General features: G+C 37.6%; 1 protein-coding gene across 2 annotated transcripts in view; it reads right to left on the bottom strand.

Moving 5' to 3' along the window:
• FAM171B (family with sequence similarity 171 member B) overlaps window positions 1-20590 on the bottom strand; it is a 35617-nt gene that overhangs the window by 9416 nt on the left and 5611 nt on the right. Inside the window, exons 2-6 of one of the 2 annotated variants that reach the window (XM_055812805.1) lie at window positions 6314-6382; window positions 3317-3550; window positions 2501-2593; window positions 2050-2208; window positions 770-937 (exon numbers count right to left, since the gene is read on the bottom strand). In XM_055812805.1, the coding sequence (XP_055668780.1) occupies window positions 770-937; window positions 2050-2208; window positions 2501-2593; window positions 3317-3550; window positions 6314-6382 (723 nt within the window). The remainder of the gene's footprint in view (window positions 1-769; window positions 938-2049; window positions 2209-2500; window positions 2594-3316; window positions 3551-6313; window positions 6383-20590) is intronic. The other variant, XM_055812806.1, reaches the window with a different exon arrangement.

The following is a 20590-nucleotide window of genomic DNA, read 5'->3' as shown; positions in this document are numbered from 1 at the left end:
CTTTTTGCCTTAATAAGGAGTAAGACACTACCCTCTGCACTCACTAGCTTATTTCAAGATGAAGTGTGATGGAAAGTGTAAGGTACAATGTAAGACAATCAGTACGGTCATGCACACACACCTAATACAGGACATCTAAATGGGATAAGTGTATGCAGCTCATTACTCACTCTTGACTAAAATTAGACATGAAGAGATGACAAAAGGTCCAGAATGTCTAATCCCCAGCCCCTTTTTCCCATGCATATTCTAAGAACTGTGTTGTTCCCTTTGATAACTCTTACTTCCCCTTCATTTCACTTTATGAATTGCTTTTGTTAACTGAAGTAATATCTATTCCAGTTTCTGCGCCAAAGGATCTTTAGAGCTATACTCTAGGAAAAAAGCATCCAAATCTTCAGTTCCGATTCGTTTTCCTCTAAGGTGGCATTCAGAAAATTACCAGGTTTAAAATTTAACATCACCTTTTAAGGTACGTTACCTGAATCCCTAGCCTCCCATGAAAATAAAAATTATGTTAAAATTTGTTCAATAGGAATGCTGATGAATTTTACTAAAGCTTTTTGAACCAATGAAAGCAGGGAAATTCCTTTGAACAACTCGAGCTAGTCAATCAAAAACCAATACAGAACCACTAAGAAAAATCATGACTATTTATCACCACCTCATATATTTAGTGCCATCACTGTTCCATGACACACAATGTCATGTGCCCAAAACTATACACCTGTGTTAAAAGGTAGAATAACAAATAATGTAGTCCACTTACCTGTTTTCATATCAAATGTCCATGCAGGTATAGCATCTCCTGATTTTACAGTACTTGTGGGAAGAGGAAGCGTAATCTGAATGGGACCATTTACTTTCAGTTCTTTCCCAGTCAAAAGAACGTTTACACATATTGCAGCAAGAGGAGCCAATTCCATGCTTTTGAAACCTGAATATGAGAAATACCTTGCCTGTAATTCTCCGTTCATAGTGTATTTTAAAGAAAAATATTTAGAATTAAGAATCTATCCTCTAACTAAAGGCAAGCCCTCATTCACATCAAGCTACACAGTCAGCTGTCACCGACTTGGTCAAGTAAAAATCAACATCTCTTCTGGACTTTTAAAAATCTTGTGATTAAAATAAAACCCAGTTATTTCTATACCATATCTCTAAAAGAGAAACAGACTTTTGAAATACACGTTCAATGCTGACTGTAGAACCAATAGTTAGGCAAAACTTTGCTTGGGGGTGGGAGAAAAAGGGTTCTTCCCCTCAGATGATTTGATTACAAAAAAGCTAACCTATGTGAAATATAGATAATATGAGGAGTTTTGTATAATTGCTATATATGTAACGTTGAATCAAAACTGAAGACATATGCAAATATGACTGCTGAATTTCTCCTTAGTTGAACAGTCCTCTTAAACTTTCCTGTAAGGATTAACTTCCTAATTTGGCAGTTATAATTAACCGAATAGTTAATCATAAGGCTCAAAGCACTCAGAGGAAACATTTCATATAAAAAGCTTTACAATGCAGCCTGAAAGTTTGTTTCCTTTGTTTTCCTTACACTACGCAGATACTTCAGAATGCACAAAACGACAGGATGGTGAAAGCCGCTGAAACAGAATTAGTAAATACCAGAATAATGTTAAATCTATGCAGGCCCTTAGGAGCTGGTTGTGAGAAAACTCCTTGTGCATCAGATATCAATTAGCTTCCACATGCCCTGAAAGGAAGCTTATTCCTTTAGGAGTATATGAATAATTTAAAACACATGCCAGACATTGAAAGAAGAACTCAAAGGGGAGAAACAATGCTCATTCCCTTACGCTTTACATTTACAGAGGTAAAATATAGATAAGAAAAGTTTTAAAATAGGTAAGTCAAGATATCAATATCTTATTATTTTAATTCAATGAAAATTAAAGGACAGTGACAAGTTCAAACAAGCCATGTAGTGGCCTTCTCACACGCTGAAACACTATGTCCTCATATGTGTTACAATTTGAAGATTTCTTCTTCTTGGGAAAACACTTAAATACTGTATTTACATACCTGATTTATTGAGAAGAATTCCTGCTGTATAGAGAAAGCTGTCCACTTTCAAAAATTGCTCTGGTACTGTCAGATAGGCTGTAACATTTGTAATGTTGTGGTTTGGTGGAAGCTTTATTAAAGATTTTGGAAACTGAACACTTGGTTGAGATTTGGCATCTGTAAAAGAGTGATGTCTTGTCTTAGCAATGGTAAAATACACAAACAGTGTTTTTGTAACTGTTCAGAAATCAATTTAGCACAACAACCTGTTTTCACCCATTTTCTCCATGGTTTGTGTATTTCTAGTCTAGTGGTTGTCACAGCCACACATACAGCTACACAATTAACTGAAAATCTGGCTTTGAGTAGTACATGAGAATATAAATTGCTAGATTTATTTTTTGGGGGGTATGTGTACAGATGGTTATCACAAAGCGTTTAGATTATGGTCTGCATACAATGAACTTACCAGACAGCTTTCCAGTAATTAAGACTGTATCTTCAAACAACCATATATTAGCTTGACTTTGTGGGAATAACGAAAGCGTCACAGATGAGTATACTGTGGAAAGCGGTAACATCTGTTAGACAGTGCAACCGAAAAAAATCCTGCAAGATCCCCGATTCTAAAGGAATAGTGAAAAGAGCAGTTGAAAAAAACCCAAAAGAGAACATCTGAGAACTGGATAAATAAATTACTCCTGCTGTCCAGAGCAGGAATTTTAGTGGCTAGGCAGGAAGACCTCTGTGTATGTTTGCTACTGTCTCATACCTTCTATAGATAAACAAGTGGCTAGAATTTTTAAGAGTCCATCTTGATTTTTTTAAAAAAAATCATGTCACTTTTTAAAAAGTATGCAATAGTTAAACATGAAAACTTGTGAGGAAGCACTGCTGAAAGGAAGATATAACTACAGTTATACGTGTCATAGTATATGTACAAGTACTGGCACTCCAGAAATCACTAAGACAACGTGATTTTTGTCAAAACACATTACCAGCCCTTTGTTAAGTCTAGGTAAACAATCTCTCACAATACACTCGGGTATGGCAATATAACCTACTTAAGAGTTAAAAAGGTCTGTTTTCTCTTTTTACAATAATAAGAATTTTGATAACTCTAACAGATCATTCACCATTATGTCTGCATTGACAAGCACATCCCTTGACTGACTTAATTCAGTCATTTCTCAGTTGACAGTAACTACCCCGACTGCTGAGGAAGACAGAAATTTAATTACCGGCAGATACAGTTTAATAATAGGACTGTAAGGCTCTTACGTACTTGGCATTCTCCCAGTCTTCCAAGGCAAAGGTGTTAACATGTAACCATCCTTGTACGATATGATAGTTAAACTTAATCCTAATTTGTAAGGAACTTTTATTAATACTGCTCCATTGTTTCCAGTAAGGGTAGAATTTGTCTTCGTGTAGTTAACAAACACTTCTACAACTGCCTGTTGCAGGTACTGATGGCTGATGATGTCATTTACTTGAACTTTTAGTGTAAAAACAGATCCTATTAACAGAAAGAAAAACAAGAGGTCATAATACATCATAACTAAGGATCACAACTTAAATTTTTAAAGAAAACCTACAGTTTATGCCTTAGCTATTCATCATGTACAGTGGGTCTCTATCTCAACAAGGGGTAAGCTCTGGCCAAAGGGAGGGGTAATCATACCCCATATTTATATCCCATAATTATATACCACAGAGAAGAAGGAAGCAAAAATCCTTGAGATGGGGCACAAAGATGCCAAAAAGCATTTACCAAACTCAGCAAATGTAACACCTAACCAATCAGAAAAAAAAAAAACCAAACAAACCCAAAATTACAAAGCACTTCTTCCTCTTTTTGTTTAAGCTTGAACAACGCATCTGTGACGTGAGACTCTACGTGCCTGGCAAGTGCTCTGCAGGATCACACTGATAATAGAGACGGACTTGTTATCCAAGCGTAACCCTCGGCTTGGGTCACACATTGGAAGATGCACCTTGAGTTTCTAAAAGCAGAGAACCTAATGTCTGCAGACTGTGGGATAACATGTTTATTTTCACATGTTCAAGATCATTATGAAGTAACCAAATGCATCCAGACAATTTAACTCTTAAACTATGATCTCCCACCATCTCCCAGATTTACAATTCTGGTCTCGTTTTCACTCTTCTGTATTGCAACTTCTAAATAGTATTTGTCTACTGCTAATTAAAGGATTTGACATTCCTTTACGATACCTTTTAAGAGATCATAATCAGAGTGACTGTGCAGCATGTTTAAAACAGTATGCTTGAACAAGAGTCTCAAAGATGCTCTTAATTACATTCAGTCTCTCCCACCTTAATTACAAATAATTAGGGAGTCTTTTCATAGACAGCAGGTACGTGAGAATAGACAGAATTCCATGTTTCATCTAGTGTGAAATTAATTTATTACCTTAAATTAAAATATGTATAGATCACTGTTGAAAATATTTTAAATACTGATTTTCCAGTATTTTGGTTATAGACATAATGCTATTCAACACCACTGTACTACATTATACCCAAAAATTTTCAAATACATTAATTATGAATACACATTTCTATTTACATCAAATATCAGGCTAAGATTGCTTGAAATTTATCTACATAATTTCATAATGAACATAAGTTCAATTTCATTATGTTATCTCCTCTATAATTGAGATGGACATCTCACCAAGAGATTACTACCATTGACCTCGATTTAAATGAAAAGGCCTTGAGAAGCTGAGCATAATCCATTAAAAAAACAAAACAAAACAGAACAACAAACCCCACAGTATGTAGTGAAGACATCCAAGTTGGGACTCCCTGAAATAAGTATTTATTTAGACCTGCTGTATGCATGCAGCATACCATATATTCAAGCAAAAAATAACCTGCACACAACCAAAGCTACACTGGCCTTAATTTATTACTATTTATCGCATACGCAGCAAAAACTCACCAGCTGTGCCAGTTTGATTCTCTACATTGTTACAGAAAAATCTACGTGTCCTTGTGAAAATTAATATATACTTTCAAAAAGAGATCCCAGTGGTACTCAAACATATTTGACTGATTAGAACAGAAAAAGCACAATAATCTTAGAACAATGTCATCTGTATTTTTTTCCTTATGCATGATATTTTAAGAATAAAAATGCTTTTAAACTGGTGTTGCTAGAGGGTTTTGAAATCACATAATGATTAAAAGAAATAATTTATGTCATGTAAGCAAATTATGGCTACTAAACAGATCTTCCAGGTGTTGATACAGTTACACTTACACTAGCATGATTCGAGTGGTTTCCAAAATTTGGAAGACAGGTCACTGGCCCTTGGCCAACGACTATTTAAAAGGTAACCAAATAGGGCAAGGACTTGTGTATGATATTTGGATCCTGTAATGGCTTCGAAGCCAGGAGTATCCCATGACCTGTTACCTAAAAGGTAAGAACTTCAGCTGTACAAAATTCAAGCTCATGCCAGTAAGAATCAATACCAGAAATGTCTAGTTTAAAGTAGTATTTTACCAGCTGGAATTAAGTCACAAGAAAAAGTGTAGTATTAGCAGCTGAAATATATCATTAAAAAAAATGAAAACCTAGAATACACTTAGAAAGACACTTCCTTCCAATCATTTCACCCTTTTAGTGTGTATTTTTCCACTTCCTGATAACAAAAAGCCTAACGAAAATGCAGTGATGGGGGAATCGCTGCATTCCTCCTCCAGCTGTTAGTAAATTTAAAGGTTATTTTGGGCAAAAATATTTCTTTTTCTTATCCCCTTCAGTTACATCCATATTAAACCCCAGGTTTTTTTAAGAAGCTTTTGGCTGAAAAAAAAAAAAAATAGACTGCAAAAATGGAGAAAGGTCTACTGTTTTCACTTTTTCTCATTGTGAACTGGCAAATATCATTGGTTGCCTGTAGCCATGCTCAACTTTCCTTACTTCTTTCTTCTACGGGTTCAGACATTGCCGCAGCTTTTCAAAACAGATACTCTTGCCTGAAATGGTGCTGAGAAGATGCTGAAGCATAGTTGTAAATGCAGACTGAAATCCTGGGGGGAGGGGGGGAGTTACCGAGACAAAGGTCTCCCATGTGGAAACAGGCACAGCCCTATACAATGCAAGCTCTGGAAGAGCAATTGCCTGTGTATTACTGTCATATGTAAACAGCAGTAACCCAAGTGAAAAATGCTCACTTCTCACCTGCTAATATTAAGAAACAGATTAAAGGGGACTATCTCCAGCTCTCACTGCTTTTGGCCTTACCTTTTGTGCCAACACAAGAGTCTTTCTGACAAGGGAAAGTATGCCAGTTAGCTGGGCCTTGTTCCCTCCCTGCAAGCAATATATACAAGCAAAATCGTTTAGATTTACCAATATCAACCAGAATACACTCTGCTAACAGTCACTTGAAGTTTGTGTGCAATGGTTTTGGAAAGACTTTTAAAATAATAATAAAAATCTCTCCATTCTTCAACAGTAACAGTGTGGAAGACACGACAGGCACACAGTATTATGCCTCTGAATCCAACTACTAGTGAAATGACAATATGTAAAAAATCCCAGTTAAAAAAGCCAGATTCCAACAGTAACAATAATTTTCCTCCCTCACAGCTACGTTTCACCACTGCTTTGTATACAACAGTGTACCAGAGCATCCTACGGCAGGCCAGCTTTAAGAGCCTAGTTAAAAGCAAAACAAACACAAAATCCCAGGAGCTCAGACCGTGTGTGCAGTGGTTGTACCACATGTATGACTGATCTGTACCTTCCCAAACATGACACCCCTTGACCAACTTCCTCCTCAAACCAACTCCCTCAAATGCCTTTAACATGCAAATTCAACAGACATTTAATGGCATGTCGTATTAACACTCAAGACATCTAAGAAAGTCCTGCTTTTTATTTTCTTTTTAGAAAGATCTTAACGTACAAGTCCTTAAGGACACTTTTAAGTCTCAAATATGAAGATGGCTGTGGTAGGATTTTTAAATCACAATAAAATGTACTGAAAAACATTTCAGATGCAAAAATGAACTGTTAGTTAACTGTTTAACAAAACCAAAAATTCAACAATAGATGAAACTTGTGCTTTTTTTCTGGTCACTAACACTTGCCAAACACAAGTGGGTCAGCTGTGTCTCAATATTAAACAGATCTGACAGAACTCCTACAATCAGAAGAACTCAGTCTTAGCTAATTTGATTTGTGCTGCCTCAGAGGAAGGGAGATTTGTCTCTTGGCAAGTCCACTGGAAATGCCAGCTTCTACGACATTTGAACATTTGCTGATAGATGTTCATACAAATGCAGCAGTTGACAAAGGAAAGCAAGGCCTTCTACCACATTTAGCTACTTCAGAAATGTCACAGCCAGTAAAATGACCTCATTTCTTCAAGCATCATCATCCAATGCCTGGAATTTGACTTCACATCATTGTCCTAACTCAGAAATCGTATCACAGAATTAAGCCAAAGAACTGCCTGGAATTGTAAGCTGGGTACAAAACACAACAGCGAAAAAGAATACTCTCATTATAACACCCCTATGCAATTTGTTCTAAAGTCTACCTGAAGATAAGCGTGTCATCTCATCACCATATCTATGGAGATTAAATTAACATGGTCAAGGCCAGAGACCTTACAAGTAGCAGTATATTCCAAACTACACGTATCATTAACTGTGACATATAGCAGTGAGCACACACATGCAGGGCACTGCCCTGAAAGCACCCCTACACATTCTGCAGCCCAGCCATAAATCCCTTTTCCTATTTATCAACAAGGGTCTATAGCAAAAGAGGTTCTACACCTCGAAGGAGGCAGTTACCCTCCTCAGACACACAACTACCCAATTAAGTGATTATCTTATGGAGCGGAAAGAACAGTAACTACAATTACATTATTCATTAGTTTCTTCCTTCGAAAGAGACCTTTCTCATCCTTGCCTAGAGATGTCTAAACCCATGCCAGACTAGGCACATGCTTACATGTGTTTTATGAAAACTGTCTACACTGTATTACATGCTTAACAGCTCAGCAGATAAAATGCATGCTGTGCAATTTGCTTGGTCTTAGCTGACTGAACAATCATTCTTCCATCTTTTACATTCATAGAACACTGTATTTTTTGGCTTAATATAATTAGGAATTTGAAAGGTATGCTGATCTGTAAAGAAGAAATCACATGTTCTAAGAATATCAGGCTTTACTACACATTCAGTATTGCAATGGATATCACCACGGGGGGGTGGAGCGGGCAGGAATCAATGTTATATATAATTTAGACAGTCAACACACATCTGGCTTTAGTAAAAAAAGGGCATATAAAAGCAATCCTCCTACACACAAAACCCAATCATTACTTCTTAAAATTTCCTTAAAACTACAGTAATGCCAGTGACAAACTACAAAAGCATATCTATAAAAAGTAAAAGCCTATTATACCTTTAAAGCTCATTAAAAATCCATGTACATAAAGGTGAGTTGTGGCAGCAGCTAACTGACATGGAATGATTTAACGCTGAAGTAAGCTGTCCTCACCACAGTGCACCATCAGTCTGCGGTTACCTTTTGCTCTTTATTAAGGTACAATGCACTGACACAGTACAGATTTTTCTGCCTTGCACAGTGCATTAAAATGACATAATAGGTGACCCCTAAACTCCAATAACTATTTTATGGCTATATTCTGAGAGTTACTGTCAGATACTAGGATAAACTCTCCGACCAGTTTCCAATTATGCTTCATATAGATATCAAATAGCCTGCAAATCTCATTAATAACCCCTACATCCTAACATAGTCTTCATTTGCTATTCAGTGTTCTTTTTATGTTCTCTCACTCCATACAGTCATTTATAGACCCTACATACAGATGGGCATGTACATGTATAAAGACATTTCTGACTCTATACAAACAATTCTACATATTCCAAACTGGTAACAGAATATCTGATTTAAAAACTAATTATGTGATTCTTTATAAAGACATTTATATGCTATTTATATGCTGTTCCTTTGATTAAAATAATAGCATAAAATAGATGCAGAATATTTTTTCTCCCTAAAATGACACAGGAATACTACTAAAATAAAAAAAAACATTGCGAATGTTTCTCAGTATGCAATTTTAACTTTGTCTTTACTCATTATTCACAAGTAAAATCTACACATTTTATTTTGAATACGTTGTAACCAAACTGAGAAGCAAAGAACTTCGCACAGTTCACAAAAGGTCTGAGAAAATTCAACAAATACCTAACCAGGTGTAAAAATCTATTTATCTGGAAAAGAGAATGCTACATTTACCTAAAAACAACACACACACAGGATAACAGATACAATCATTCTACCTGGCTGAAAAGAGAAAACACCTGAAATCTAAGAACTAGCTGACACAGTTTCATTCTTGCACTTAGCACAAGGTTAAAAGTTGTACTGCCCCTCTCTGGAATTACTCCAGGAGTTAAAACTTTCATCTAATTAGCAAACAGCCATGCAACTAACTATAACTATGAAGTGACCAGTAAAGAAAACGGGTGCATAATGACAGACCTGGGTTACAGTCATAGCCAAAGCCTGCCCTTGTTTAGGTTGATCTTTTAAGTAAAATGGCAGAACAATTACTCTAATTTTAAAGCAAGTATAGACTGCTCTTTGAAATGCACTTTGGAGAAAGAAAAACTGACATTTTACTGCCCTGTGTCAGGGATGCTGTTCAATAGTGTTCAACTATAGAGACTTACAAAGAACTGCTTTTAAGCAATACACAGATATTGTAAAAAAATAATATTAAATAAATCTGAACCCGAAGCTAATCAACATTTACCACCACATAATCTATACAGTACAGTTCTGTAGCTTAGCGCTTAGCAGTCTCTTTAAAAAAAAAAAAAATTAACACAAAATTGAACTTTAAGGTTTATATTTAGAAGATCAACTTTGGCACAAATTTCTGCAGCGGCACAAAATACATCACTGACTTCAGGGACTCGGCAGTAAAACCAGGTCTGAGAAAGTAGGACACCACAGTGTTCCCATTGCCCTATTTCTGGTCAACCAATTTCCACAGAAGCCATCAACAAAATCCCAATTATGAAGGAGCTAAGGCTAGATCCTGAGGGGGAAAAGCAGTGTCTTACACAGAGAACGGCTGTTACAGTCATTTTACAGGAGACAGTTTAACCCAATCTAGTCAAACCCAGATGTCTTCTACAAGCACTTCCTTCATATTCAAGAAAAACTGTAATAGATTAGAAATTAGAAAAAAATTGAACACACTGTTACTTAGGTGGGGGATTTGTCACCCATGAGGCTACTCTGGTGAGCTTTTGCTGGGGGAAGGGGGGGGGGATACATTTCTAACTTTGAGAGCTTTTCAAACATTTTCTTTCACATTTTCTTCAAATAAACCATTCTTTCAGCTACAGAGAAATGCTTCCTTACTTCAATAATGTATATTGTGATAGGCACATGCAGACCGCAGTGCCAGAGTCCTTAAGCACCTGTACACTGGTAAGAAAAAAAAAAGTTATTTACTAGAGGCTCACTCATGTAGATACATGCATTATTCCAGCACATACCGTAGTCTTCGAGTGGCCCTTCTTCCCACCTTACTAGGAAGAAACAAAAACTTTATGTCAGAAAACATTTCCTACACTATCCAATTCCTCAGTTCTGAATGAAGACTAGGCTGCATCTCTTGAAACAACTGGATACGTTTGCTTTTAAGACCTGAACAAAACAGCAGTGTAGGAAAGATGTAAACCCAACAATCTACCATAATCTCAAATAAAAACCATGTCATCCTTGCTCCCATTGCTTTCTGCTCATTCATTGCTTTCTGCAAACAGTCTTTCCCAGTTCCTATTTCTCCATGCATTTCATAGTTCTCTTGGTGGAGCTCTGCTGTCTCCTACCTCCCAGCATTCAGAGTAATCTCTGTGATGATGACTGCCCCTAATATTTTAGCCTTTGAGATTGCTGATCATGAAAAGATATCAATACTTTTTTTAAAGGTGAGGTTTTTTTGCAAGCTTCATAAACCAACAACAGAGGAGTAACTGCATTACATAAAATTAACTGCATTGAATCAAACCCATCAGGATGTACACCTCAAATGGAGACTTCAAATCTAGCAGACTGAAAAACAACAGGGGATTGCCTGCAGCAAATCAGCACATGATCCTGAGCAAACTTCAAGGTCCTAAGTAAATTAGTAGGTCAAAGACTAATTATTCTTTTAGTTCAAAAACAGACCCAAAATCCAGTTTCATGTTATAATAAAACTGCATCAGACAGCATGGAGAAGCTGACCATCTACTGAAATACATGAAAGTGTGATGTGTTTTACAGATATGACCAAGGCCTCTTTCCCTTCTAAAAGGGATTTTGGTAGCAGAGAGAATAGAAAAATCACACTACTTTAGAAATAGACTGGTTTTCTCAGTCATATATTCTAGGGGTTTTGTTCCAGCAATTTATAGACTTAGCACCACTTCCTTACATAGAAGTAACACCGAATTTTTATTGATGCTTTTGAATTTATTTACTTAAAGCAACTTTGTTGCACTTCAACAGAATAATTATTTTCCTCTTACACCAACCTATTTCAGGGGTTCTATTTTGTCTGCTATGCCTGTGCCTATATAAACACACTTCTTAAGCAAACAACAGAGGAAAAGGATGTTTACTTCTTTTTTAATGAGGAAGGTAAAGAAAATTACAAAGAAATCTTACTAGAAATCTTGTCCTTAACTATTAGTTTAAATGTATACCTTATGAGTACTTAGGCACTAAAACAATTTCCATAGTAGCAAATAGCCATTACATCAGTGTAAATCAACAAACTAATTTCCCCACAACTTTTGAAATCAGTTCCTCCAAACTCAGAAGCAACTTAGAAGAAAGATAAAATCTAATCAGGACTAAATATGGACAACATTCAACACTGGCAAACTTGAGCTTTCAATTTTTGATAGAGGATATACTCATCTAGCATCAGCTAATTCTTCAGAGAAGTCAGAGAGTTTAGAAACTCCTAGTATTTTTCAAATAGACATAACATTCCAGCTATCTAGTTCCGTGACACACTTGCACAGATACTGCCTGCAGCACTACCTTGAACTCTTTATTTTTAAAAAAATTACCACACCTCACAAACATGCAAACTGCTAATGCTTGCAATCATTTTATTTGATTTGGATCAATTTAACATCTGCACAGCCTTAGAGCTCAAAATCTATACTATTGCATAGGTAAAATAACATTTCAGCTTTTTCAATTTTAAGATCTGTTGTATATACAAGTGGACTGATTTAATGAAATATTTAAATAAATAAAAACAGCAAAACAACTGTCTTCTACAACCAACAGCTGAGTAATACTATTATAAATGGTTACACTTCCAACCAAGATCTCAGACCAGATGCATAAAAAAACCTGAGTAAGCATGATATTCATTCCACAAATGTTGACACGAACCAAACATTGATGAAATTAAGGTCCAGCAAAATCAATAAAATAAAATGGATCACTATAGACTGTGTCCTTCATGATTACTACTGTATAATCAATAAACACCTTCCTGGAATGATCATGTTTGTAAGAACTACGCAAGAACGTCATCAGGCTAATCCATAAAGCTGCTAACAACTCACCTATCCAGTGGGAACGTACCCCATAACACTTTCAAGTGCACCTAGTTAGATAAAGAAAATAGAAAGAAAACAAGCATTTCCTTTTCAATACTTTTATGGGCTACCTAAGCAAGAGCTATGAAATGTAGACATGAAAGCAGCTATGAAATTTACATCAGATTTTTTTTCCTGTTTTCCTTTAACGCTGTGTGGTATACATGTCATTAAAAAAACCCACTGAAACATTTTTAAGTGCACACCGTGTTCTGTGGTAAGGTACTCATTTGCTAAGTAGCTGCATTGTGTTTTTTCACCATTAGATGCTTTCCTCATTCAATTCACATACTAAAATCAGAATGTTTCACCACTCAAGACAGAACATGAGAACTCACAGGATTTTTTGTTACAGCATTATAATTCACATGTCTTGCTGTACTGGTATATTGTCATAAATAATAAGAACTTCAATACAATTCAAAATTTACACCTGCTAGTAAAGCTATGACAATTCCAATTACCATAGCAACTTTGCATTTTTATTTGCTGCTATTTCATTGCATCAGCCAGCCTGGTTTGGTTACTATGGAAGACGGAAGCTCAGAAATTCACCTTCCTGGGGCAAGGGGGAGATGGAGCAGACAAGATGAAATGCTGCAGTCTGCAGAACTTCACTTACTTAGAATTCATTCATTTTAAATATCATCTTCTGTAATCTCAGGTAAGTGAGATAAATGATTACTATTACAAGACCAAAAATCTTAAAAAACCTTATATATCAACTAAAGATAAATTTGCAAGTGAAAGATGTGAATGAGCAATTAAATACTAGCAACAGAGCTCCTGAAGCCTACAAAATAGAACACCTTTGCCCAGGCATTTCAGAGGCCATTATAACATTATTCTTTCATGCTCCATTTACTCACTGGCTAATACTAAACCTACGATGCTGCTCTTTTATTTTTTAGATGACTACCTGTATCATTCTACCTTGCATCATTGTTGAAAGAATGAAAAAATGAATATTCAAAATCCACAGTTTGTTATGGAATACTGGTGGAAACGTACAGAAGGAAAACATCAAAATCCACATAATGTAGTATTTAAAATATTATCTTAAATACCCACCAGTGCAACTGCAAGTACCTATTAGGTGATAAGCAAACATGCATTTCCCACTCATGAACTTTACAATCAAACCTTCATTATGTAAACAGAAAAAATATGTCATTATGCATCATCTTGACAAAATGAGACCATTTCTTGTAATTTCTAATGGCTTGTCAAACCTACCCTTTAACAGTCAATTGGACAGGGTAAGAATATTCCAGTAACCCTATAGCATGAATCAATTTTTTTTAACTCAGTGGGTTAGGTACCAGATTAGTTTCATGTTATTCTTAGTGGCAGCTAGTGAGTGGAATTAGCTGGAAAAAGAAAATCTGTGCAAGTTCAAACATTCCCTTAATTTGGCAGAGTAGAAAAAAACCCAAAAGGAAAACAAAGCAGTACTGTCTTCAAACATGACACTTAATGCCCTGAAGGTTTTAACCTTAAGACAAATATGCCTGCATAAACTCACAATGTTATAATATAACCTACAAACTAGTAATTCAAACGTCAGTGCACGTTACTCACTAGTCACAAAGGAAAGCTACTGTTGTATTCAGTGACATTATTCAATAACATGCTGGTCACTCTTCTTTCCTGAAAATACCTTTCTTCCCCCAAAGCTGCATAATTTCATACTACTTAAAGAAAACTATTTGCAATGTTACAGCACTGTTTATCTTCCCTTATAGGAAAAGACCCTCTAGTCCCTTGGAAGAAGGCCAGTGCGTAAAGACATATATGGAGAAAATAAAATTGCAAGTTTGCAGGCCAACATTTCCTAACTGTAGTCCTGTACATGCAGGACAGGAATTTTTTAATGCACTGGTTAGGAAATCCATACTGCAGCAACAAGAGCACCCAACAATCTACCATCTTTTCATACATAAATTTTTATTAAAGTTGAGTTTCATAAAATGAATGATCAAAAAGCATAGAACAACAATAAATGACAATTGATTTTTAGAAAAACGATTGCAGAAGAAAATGACTGCAGATTCCTACTAGTTCTAATTAAATAAAATTCCACAGATGCCGTAAAAAGAGTTTAAAAAAAAGAGAAGGATCTGTCAAATCAGATCATAGGATAAGGCAAAACAATTTAATCAAGATTACCCTCACAATAATGTAACTCTTCTGCACACATGGATGCCATTGAGGTACGTGTCAATAATGCATATATTAATGATTCGGCCACTGCCACCAAATCATTATTGCCTCTCTACCGCTCAGCACAGGATGAAGTGCTCCAGGACCCACAGCTGAAGGACAGCTGTTAGAGATGAACACGCTGCCCACCAACCGTGTCTCCAACACAACCACCACCACCACAGACACACAACTTCTCCCTTCACAGCAAGCGGCCAAATTCCTGTAGGGAATAATTGGAAAACAACTTAGCACCATGGAAACCTTTCTAAGATGATGGAAATATTTTTATTGGCACCAAGACTGAAAACGGAACAGTTTTCCTTCCCAGATTCTCAGATTCATTCAGCACCTCTGACATTGTGAGAACTGGACTGGGGGGAAGCAAATGCACTTAAGTATTTCTAAGACAATCTGTTCCATGAAACACTGAAAAATCCAGGAGGCAGAATTGTAGAGGGACACGTTATCTATACTGCGCTTAGTAAAAAAACCCAAACCCACCCAAAAACAGACAAAAGGGGGAAAAGGAACCTGACAACTAATTAAGAGGCATTCAGCCATGACAGATTCTTTTGCCCAATGCTGCACCAAAACTACACAGCATCTCACTAATGTTTTGCTGGGTCTCCATTCCAGTCAATTTAATTACAGGATTTTCTCAACATCAGTGGTCCATAATCCAAAGAAAAATCTCTCCTTCAGCCCAGTGAGTTTTCTCCCTTGCTCTCACAAACAATGAAATAAGCTCCTGTGATAAATTATCACAAGGCATAATTCATGTTATTAACAACTTCTATTATTCCAAACACAGTCTACTTATGTTGGGTAAATGCAGCACATCAAACTACTAATTTCTCCTGTTCAGTCACTTAATGAAAGCCTTCAAATAAGAGGAACATTTTCCACAATGACCCAAAAAAACTTTATAACTTCATTAGTGTCTATAATAGCTGGAGAGGGCAAGCACCTCCTTATTTATTCCAGCGAAACAGCCTATATTTTCAAATATCTTGACATCATTGACCTTTTTTCTAGTTTAGCTCGCATTAGCACAGATAAATTATTAGCCAGATTTGCTACCTCATAGAAAATAACTTATATGAGAGTGTTCCATTCAGTTTCATTTGGGAGCCTTGCCTATATAAAGTCATTAATAATAAGTAATTTATAATAAATCTGGTGTCTTAACAAATTTCATAACCAAAAGTCCATGCTACACACTAGTATCTATTTCAATGGACTGAGCCAACTGTATATATCATATTTATAAAACAGCCCCAAGTCTGCAGCAAAGGATGTAATCCCACTTTCTCCTAGTTTACATGCATTAGAGGAAAACGGCCTACCCAAAATGAAATGCAAAAGTTTCAAGAGAAACAGCAGCAGCTGACACACCCCATAGCTGTGTACAAGTCCAAGTCAGTGACTTGAGGAGGGGACAAAACGCACCCTCAAAGTCTGTAGGTGCCAATGAGCTGAGGATGCAGTCAATATGCTCCAAGGGACTTAGACAGAGATATGGACCAACAGGAACCGGGTGAAATTCAACAGGGATAAATACAAAACGATGCATCTGACCCTTTCCACCAGTACCAACAAGAGATTGACTGGCAGGGCAGTAGCTCTGCTGAGAACGCCAGGGAGTCCTGGCCAGCAATAAGCTAAACATGTCAGGAGTGCACCCTGGAAACGATGAAGGCTAACAGCACATCACACTGCATCAACAGAAGCAAAGCAAACAGCAAGAGAAGTAATTAATACCTGCCACTTAGCACTCGCTACACTGCATCTGGAAACCACATTCAGTTTTGGACCCACACAAAGAAATAAGCCTTGTTTAACCTTGCAAAAAAAAGGCTTTGGGGGACCCGAACAAGCCTTCCAAAACCCATGAGTTTACCCAGAAGGCAGATGCATAGCAGGATAACAAACAGCAACAGTCACAAATGGGTAGGAAAGGATCTGACTGGACACAAGGAAAATTTTTTTCTCTCTGAGGACAATCATTGGAATAGGTTGTCCAGAGAGGTTCTCCATTCTTGGAGGCTTTCATGGCCTGACAGCAAAGAACTCCCACAGCCGAATTCAGTATCAACCCTGCTTTAAGCAGGTCAGACTAGAGACTCCTCCAGCCTACATACCATCATGGTTCCAGATCTTCATAGTTACTTTCAAATCACAGAAAACACTGAAAGAAAAAAAAAAAACCAAGAACAAACATCATCTTCACTTGATGGTGGCTTATTTCAGCTGCTAATTTTAATACACTTAGCAAATCTGACTGGATGTTTTAGTAGGAGTACAGCATCCCATGATAATTTGGTGCTCACAACCTGATGCAAATCTTATGCTTTATTAAGGAAATGGGGTGAAAAGATGTACTTTAACTTGCTTGGCCTTACTCAATAACACTAGACATACTTTTTCTTGCATGGCCTAACTTAAGAACACCTGCAGTGCATAAAACCAGAAACACTGATTGTAAAAGTAAAATCAGGGTAATTAAAGGGTTGCTCGGACCTGCAAATAAAACAACCTACAGCATGAAACCTGAAAGCTACAGGCACGCTCCAGTGGAAAAGCTCAATTGTTGAATACAGGTAAAAGATTCATAAGAAGTCAAGAAATAAAAGTAGTATCTCAACCAGAAGAACACATTTCAGAAGAGGCAGATGAACTACTATTGACCGTCTACAAACTAAAAAAAAAACCAAACAAACAACCACCTGAATTCAGCTCTTTCCTGCAAGAAAAACTGCATCATAATGGGTCAGTGCTCCAATTTATCTGACTATAACTACACCATGTTTAGTAAAAGTGCTCAAGCAAATACTCAGTTGTACAGGCTAAAGCGCTCATTAATCGAACGACACTCCACAGACCTTAGAGTGCTTTTGGGGTGCAGTGGTCATGTCAATAATGCATTTCAACAGCAGCCTGTCAGGGACATGATGAAGCAGTTGTGAATTCTCTGTATTTTGCAGCTTCATGACCTCTTAATGCACATGATTCCATATGAGCCTCGCACTCATACCTGTAACTGCTGCATCATATTCAACACAGAAAACCCACTCCCCAGCACAGCTATCCACCACCATTTGCAGGTTAACCTGCTATAGGTGTCGGTTGTACACCTAAGACCAAGACCAAAACAGACACAGTTTTCAAAATAAGACAAGGAAAATCAGGTTGACTGCCAAGATTTTTTTTACCCTCTAACCCATCAACAGCCACAATTTATTTCCACGTAACCTCCATGAGAAACCACCTCTTGCCTCTTCCACTGGTAGGACCGCACTGTCTCAGGTACCTGGCACCACCAGCAGTAAGTGCAGAATGCTGAAGTGAGAAAGGTCATGTGGGAAGTCCAGCAGGAAGATCTGACCCGGTGATCCATCTCCTTCAACTGTCTCATTTCCATATTGTAAAGGGTAACAACTCTGCCCTGAAGTCTGACTTACATCTTTCAACCAGAAGAGCCCCCACGATGAAGCATCATCACAACCTCAGGGAAGAGAGAGAAGGACAAGTAATTGAGGGGGAAAGAATAAGGATAGCATGGGAACCCAACAGGATTCATGTTTGCACTTGGTGAGCTTTAGGGGGCTTATACATGCACAGACAGGAAAGAACATCGTTCCTCAGCCCTGCCAATCCCAGCAGGTCACACAGGATGGCTCCTGGGAGCTACACCAGACAAGAACACACATCAGCAGGATTGAGCCATGCATGCACCTTCCCAGGTGCTCTTGCATAAAAGCTATGAGGCTCTGCAAGTGGAACTGAACAATGACGAGGACGATGGTTCACCTAGCACGGAGGTGTCGCCGAGGTAAGGTCAGCCTATGTCCTGCATCAAAACTGCTCCATCAAGTAAAAGAAAAGACAGGTCACTGTCATGGCAGGCTCCCTTCTGAAGGGAACAGAAGAGCCAATATGCCGGCTGGACCCACTTCTTTGGGAAGTCTGCTGCCTCCCTGGGGCCTGGGTTAAAGATGGAAGAGAAAGCTGGAAAGTTATGGCAGCTAGTCCAACTGAGATGGGAGGAGATTGTTTTCACATCATCTACAGACAGCTGACAACTGCTTGTGAAATTCATAGCGTACAAGACAAGTTTTTTTGACAGAACTGCTGGCACCACACATTAGTCTAGTGTTCTGCCCGAGAAGCTATGCTTAAGGTAACTGGTGCTTTTGGTGTGTCCTCCACACACACTGGATTATGCCTGTTGATGTTTATCTCCTAGTCACAAGAACCTGCTCATAATACGGTATATGTGTGCCTTCTCATACGGAAGGTCTGAGCATCATCCCTTCCTGATCTATGTCCCTCCGAAAATGACAAGGCAATACATTCTAACCTTAAGGTCCCCAGCACAGGCTGTTTCAGCAAATGCACTTTCATACTGCCAACTGTAAAGCTGGGCAACCTCACATCCTCCCCTCCAGCATGTGTTGGCATCAAAATTGCTCTCAAACCTCATATACTCCTTACAACATGTAGTGATAGAAACACAAAGCAAGAAATGCAATAGTTGCCTTGCAGCTTGCTGAATACAGTTTCTTGTAGAGATGTGCAGCAGATGACAGTTTAGGAGAACATGAGGTGTACTGGAACACCTCTAGCAAGTTGCGATTAGGTAGGAGGAGCTAGATGTGGTAGTTCTACCCTACTGAACACATAAGCATTATTCAAGAGTACACTGACCCCTACGGTGCAATGGAAATTCCTGATCACGGGATCTGGGTGCTCCTACTGCACACCAGATTGCTAGATCTATGAATTAGGAATTAAACGGAATACCAGGAATAATACAGAGGACTCAACTGCTCTGTCACATTGTGCTTTAAATCCCCATTCATTAAAGAAGAATATAGTCTATAAAAAAAAATGCAACTTTCAAGACAACAAAGCAACCTGCACTATATTTATAAGTTTGATATGACAAAAATAAAGTTTATTTTGATTAAGCTTTCTTCTCAGATCTTTGTCTGTCTTCAAAGACTTCATCTACTGAGCTAGTTCACAGAGAAAGCAAGCTATAGATCCCCAGTGACCCAGATAGCAGTTGCGTTCCAAATCCCGAAAATGCCTTTTTCGCAGCCTGACAGCAATTCTGTGAATGTTTTTACATATCAATTGGCCTTTGATGCTGTGTCCTCTGCCAACAGATTGACAAGAAATAGTGAAACTTTAATAAAATAAATAAGCACCGCAAAACCTACCACCTTGCAATAGGTAGCTTCCTGATGTTATTGATTACCCTTGCTTCCTGCCACTTTCTCACCGCATAACTCTGGGCCCCATTTCTGTGAATACTAAAACACATTTCTGCCCTTGTCTCTCTCAGTTCTTTATAATGAAAGCTACTATCAGCACAAGTTTCTTGAAAACAAGTTTTCTGAAGTACAGAGTGTGATGCTGTATAATACATTACAAGCTTTAATAAAAGCAAGCTTTCAACTCAGGAGAGCTGCCTACGTCTTCAGAACTCCTCAGTACCTTTTTGTTTATACTGATTCTCATCCTGAAAAATAAAAAAGTACCTGTTTTTTCATTTGTGCTCTACTGTGGAAAACCCCAAACCCCTCTTTTTCTTGTATAAGCAACTGATTGACCTAAATCATGGAACACATGGACACATGA

Source organism: Falco peregrinus, chromosome 8, assembly GCF_023634155.1.
Source record: "Falco peregrinus isolate bFalPer1 chromosome 8, bFalPer1.pri, whole genome shotgun sequence".
NCBI classification, from domain to species: domain Eukaryota; kingdom Metazoa; phylum Chordata; class Aves; order Falconiformes; family Falconidae; genus Falco; species Falco peregrinus.
Note: the sequence above shows the minus strand (reverse complement) of the source record. Positions and strands in the feature narration are given on the sequence as shown.